The following is a 5,445-nucleotide window of genomic DNA, read 5'->3' on the forward strand; positions in this document are numbered from 1 at the left end:
ACTTCACAGCAAAACGCTGTGAAGGTAAAACGCCGTGAAGTAGACCATTTTTTACACTTGAAACTTCACAGCAAAACGCTGTGAAGGTAAAACGCTGTGAAGTAGACCATTTTTTTACACTTGAAACTTCACAGCAAAACGCTGTGAAGGTAAAATGCTGTGAAAGTTACATTCACAGTGTTTTACTGTGAAGTTTCAAGTGTAAAAAAATGGTCTCATGGGTCTTATGTAGTCACAAGTGTCTCTCTCTCTCTCTATATATATATATATATATGTGTGTGTGTGTGTATGTGTGGGGAATTATAAAAGTTGAATAAAATATGAATATCGGATATATAGATGCCAACTTTTAGACCTCCAAATATAGATACCAGGGTTTGTGAGCTCCTTTTTTTTTAGCGTTTTAGTGGTGGACAGGAGATGCCCTTAAAAACATTATCTGATAAGTAAATCAAGTACACAAAACCCCGTTAGATGACTAGCTTAAATCAAAACCCAACGCCCTAATAGTAGCCCAAAAAACCGTAACTCCCACAGTGCACGGGGCTACCCGACAACTTTTGCATGTTTATACATGTATACCGTCTCGAAAACATCTGTGCTATACCCAACTAGACGTGAATTCGATGTTTAAGGTCTATAAGACCATATATATTACTACGACAAACTAAATGCACAAGTGCCTACTAATTAATTTCGTGAGCATACAGAGATAACATTTTTATAACAAATAAAATAATTATATAACTCCATGTGTATCCTTTAACTAATCCTGAATTCCACTTGGCCATTTCACCACCTCCATGATCTCAACTATAAATATGGTTTCTTTCCACAATAGACTTCACATCCTACACCTATTTTTACACACTCTTTATCTCATCATAAACCAGTTTTAGTTACTTGTGTGAAAATCAAAACTAAGGCATGGGTTTATGTTTAACACTCTGCCATGCCTCTCTTCTTCTCTGTGTGATTCTGATACTGTTGCCTTCACCCTGCTTCACTCAAGACTCTTACATCTCCTCAAGAGCAACTTTCTATGGCAGCCCTGATTGCTTAGGGACTCCAAGTACACATATTTAATATTATATATATATATATATATATATGATTTCTGTATCTAATTTCTGAAATTAAGTCTCATATATATAATGCATGATATGATCTGCAGCTGGTGCTTGTGGGTATAAAGCTTATGGAAGCACCATCAATGGTGGTGAGGTGAGTGGAGTTTCTAGGCTTTTCAGGAATGGTACTGGTTGTGGAGCATGTTATCAGGTAATTCTACTGAATCCATTTTGCGAAAAGGATATACGTTTGATTTTGTGGGTCGATGTAACTTTTACAGTTGCATTGTTACAAGAAAATCGGGTTTATATATATGACATAAAAGATGTCCGGTTATCCTAATAATTAAAACTCCTTTATATGACTTTGCTTTGTAGGACAAAATGATAGTGTATCATATGTAAAAGTGTTGCAGTACTCTATATAGCACAGTTTTAGGGTTTTTAACAAGTTTTTCTTATGATAATTTTGAAGTAAAATGTCGTATTAATTTTTTGTATGACATTATTTGAAAAAGTGTAATGTAAAAACAAGTACATTACTAAATGATGTGTTTATCGGATACATTTCTCAAACTTGTCTTATAAAAAAACTAAAAGGACATACACTGGCCTTATTTCAAAGGTATCATAAAAACATCTTATAAACTTATTATAGCACTTTTACACATGATACAGAATTAATGGGTTTTATAAACTTGTGTTCTATATATCAGTGCTTTTAGACTTTTAAGCTCGAACCATGCTCTCTAGGGCACATGAAAATGACAGCCACCAGTATACATGTTCTTCCAAAAGGATATTCTCCGAGTATTATATGGAGAAAAAGGGGTCATCACAAAAATATCTCAGAGTTGTAAATTTTCAAACCGAATATTCATCAATGAATAATGATACTCATGATGAATATTCATCTATATTCATTGTGAATGTTTGGTTCCTCTTTTCTCAAATTGTTTACGCTTCTTAAAGAAACTTTCCTTTTCAAACCGTCATGCTGAACTGTAGTTGCAAACTAAAACGTTGTTCTTATGAAAATGCAAAAGTAAAAAGAATGTACACCATGGTTTGCAACGATGATTTTGGACTATAACTATATGGAAATTAAATGCAAAAAAACCGTTGTTGATCGATCTCCATGATCAATATCGTTCAGGTTAGGTGCAAGTCTCCCAAGTGTTGCAGTGAAGATGGGGTGAAAGTGGTGGTGACTGACCACGGTGAAGGAGACAACACGGACTTCATCCTGAGTGTTCGTGCCTACGCGAAACTCGCGCTTCCAGGATTGGCTGCCGAACTAATTTCATATGGAGTGGTTGACGTCGAATACAAGAGGATTCCATGCCAGTATCCAGGCTATAATCTCATGTTCAAAGTTCATGAGCACAGTAGATTCCCACACTATCTTGCACTCATCGCTATATATCAAGCAGGTGTCAGCGAAATCACAGCAGTCGAATTGTGGCAGGTAAAGATCAAACTCGCACCACAAGGAAAGAAGCATGCACAAACGTCTTAATAGAATACTTAATGGAACTTTAACCTTATGAAACCAAAACTGTATGTGATATCTAAAGGCATTACTATAAGTTTGTGAAATTCGTATGCATGCAAATGCATTGGGTTATAACCATGAAATTGGTCATTTGCAGGAGGAATGGCAGGAATGGAGGTGTATGAGAAGGGCATATGGAGCAGTATGGGACATACCTAATCCACCAGAAGGAGCTCTAAATTTGAGGTTCCAAGTGAGTGGTTCAAAGTGGGTACAACTTAAGAGTCTGATTCCTAGTGACTGGAAGGCTGGGGCTACTTATGACACTGCTGTTCAGCTTGATTAGTTAACTGCCTATACCAATATCTATACATCCAGATATCTATATCTATATATGTAGGTAAGGTAGCAAATAACAGTGTTAATTGTGTGGTTGGTGGTTTTGAATAAGTAGTTGAGTGAAGTAAATGTGGCAAGAAGTGTTGCAGTGATTAAGTTATGTTGTGATAACTTTTGATGCTTGAATGAAATGATGCTCTGGCACTTATGTTGATGTTTTGTGGGACAAACTTTTCTTTACAAATATTATATGCCAAAAAGGAGGTTTTGATCACTTAGGAAACAGTAGCTATGATTATGTAAAACGCATGAAATGAAAATGACAACCATAAGTTGATGAAGGACTTTTTCTTTAATCTTTTCTTGAAAAGTATGGATGACACCCGTTGTCTGTGTGGAAGTTGTCTAAAACAAATTGTCGTTTGTCTGTCTATCAATTGTGCGTTGATTGATTAATTAGCACTTTATTAAAGACGGAATAAAATGATAAACTAAATGAATGTATAATCGATAAAATATTAATGTATGTATGAGCACATGAAGGATGGAATATATAAGATGAATTTCATTTGTCTTGTGCCCACGGAGGATCAAATGCAGTGACTTCAGGCTATCTGCAAAGCAGGTGGTCGTCCTGGGATTAGTGGGCTCGCATAGCGGGTTGTATATCCAAGTTAATTACAGAAGTATATGTTTACTAGACATTCTACTTTTTCTCAATATATGTGGTTAATATACGATGATCTTGTCATATAAATTAGGTGCTAATCCCCATGCCGTTAGAGATGCATAAAACAACCTAAGCCTGAAACCAGTCTAAAACCCAGTTCAGGCCAGGTCATTCAGGTTAGGTCTCAGAGTCCGATCAAGCAAAACTTTGGAGGCAGACCTGGATTAGGTTTGCCCCAAAAAAGCCTGTCTCAAAGGACCTTAATTTTAAACCTCAAAGCGTGGTTCAAACGTAAAAAAGTTCGAGCCTTTTTTACTCATTGGAAACGGACTTGAAAGACCCGAGTCTTGTGCATCTTTGCCAACCATGGGCCCAAGAAGAGTGAAGCATGTGTGACTAACCATGGTAAAAGGACAAATAATACATGGTTCAAACTGGAACAAATTTGTCAATGAATCACTGATCCACTGAGATATAAATATGGGATCGTTCATGATGAATAGAACCCTCCAAAAAAAACTCTTCGAAAACTTTTGTACTTGCTATTTTGGTAAACTAAACAAAAGAATATCAAAAGATCAATCTGATAGACGTAGAATATGCCCGCCATAATTCTAGTATGTGGCTTAGGACAACGATCTAAAGTCATATATATATATATATATATATATATATATATATATATATTTTGCTCGGTTCTAAAATCATAAACTATAGGAGCTAAACAATGCCTCTTAATTTGTATCAGACAACTTTATTCATACAGACAACTTTATACAAACAAAAACGTTTCCAACTTTTTTTCCAACGATGTGCATTCAGTATTCATCACTACTAGACCTTGAGCCTATTTTTATAGTTAAAACTCAGTTGTCCAATTCCTAAATTATTAAACCCCAAACTAGTAATAAATGACAACTTGATGCCCCTTAGGCTTTGATGCCTTGTGCGACCGCACGGGATGCACGTGGCCAGAGCCGGCCCTGCATATACAGTATGGTTTACAGTTTTGACCAATACCATATCGCAAACATCCCTAAACAGGATACAAGATGAAAATGCCTTTTTAAGAAAGTACTAATTTATGATAAATAATTAAAATTTAAATTGAAAATTTTGAAGTTATATTCAATTATAATATAGTTTATCAAGTTGATGTCATTTTAAGAAATTGTTGTAGAAAATGATTACAAAACATTAAGGGCTCGTTTATCAAACGTTTATCCAGTTAAATGTTTACCGGTAAATTTCAAAACTATCATTTACTTACCAAGTAAGATTTAGACCACCAGAACGGTATCGTATGCAACAATTTACCCGATAAGCGTTAACCATGATAAGAACCGTCACTGGATAGGACTCTCGATCATTGCTTTCGCTTTTACTGGGTAAGATTCTTGATTCTTGCTATATTAATCCAGTATAGTAATGTGACTTGGTTAGCGTTTACCCAGGTAAATGTTTGTAAATGGCCCATACATTACAATTTTTCGTGGTTTGCTGAAATTTCTATTTCCGTCCCTGTGATTTTGAAATTATGTTTTTCATCACCATGGTTTAAAATTCATTGTTCTTTTTGTCCTTAAGATTTAGGCATTATTTGCCAAAAATAAGCTAGTTTATTTTCTAGATACACGTTCGTATACATATAAACTAGCTTATTGAAACGCTACTTGAAGTAGTGTTTTTAATAGCTTACTGTCACTTTTGCCAATTATCTCTCTCATTGATATTAATTATTATTTATTAATATTAATTATTAATAAATATTAATAAAATTTAAATATTACTAATATTAATAAATATTAACTAATATCAATTGAAATTAATTTTAATTATACATCATACATTAATATTGTTTTCTGATACAT

At 34.6% G+C, this 5,445-nt stretch overlaps 1 protein-coding gene across 1 annotated transcript; it reads left to right on the forward strand.

Annotated features, from left to right (window-relative positions):
• The first annotated feature begins 848 nt into the window (after positions 1–848).
• LOC112522062 (expansin-like B1) lies at positions 849–3,105 on the forward strand. The gene is made up of 4 exons (XM_025131132.1): positions 849–1,072; positions 1,175–1,281; positions 2,227–2,538; positions 2,723–3,105. The coding sequence occupies exons 1-4, from the start codon at positions 928–930 to the stop codon at positions 2,909–2,911; spliced, it is 753 nt and encodes a 250-aa protein (XP_024986900.1). The 5' UTR covers positions 849–927; the 3' UTR covers positions 2,912–3,105.
• The last annotated feature ends 2,340 nt before the right edge of the window (positions 3,106–5,445 follow it).

This window comes from Cynara cardunculus (assembly GCF_001531365.2).
Source record: "Cynara cardunculus var. scolymus isolate 2C chromosome LG 11, CcrdV1, whole genome shotgun sequence".
Classification (NCBI taxonomy): Eukaryota; Viridiplantae; Streptophyta; class Magnoliopsida; order Asterales; family Asteraceae; genus Cynara; species Cynara cardunculus.

Coding starts and splice junctions, on each gene's coding strand:
- LOC112522062 (XM_025131132.1), top strand. CDS start 928: ATGGGTTTATGTTTAACACTCTGCCATGCCTCTCTTCTTCTCTGTGTG. Junction 1,282..2,226: donor GTTGTGGAGCATGTTATCAG/GTAATTCTACTG, acceptor AATATCGTTCAG/GTTAGGTGCAAGTCTCCCAA. Junction 2,539..2,722: donor CAGCAGTCGAATTGTGGCAG/GTAAAGATCAAA, acceptor GGTCATTTGCAG/GAGGAATGGCAGGAATGGAG.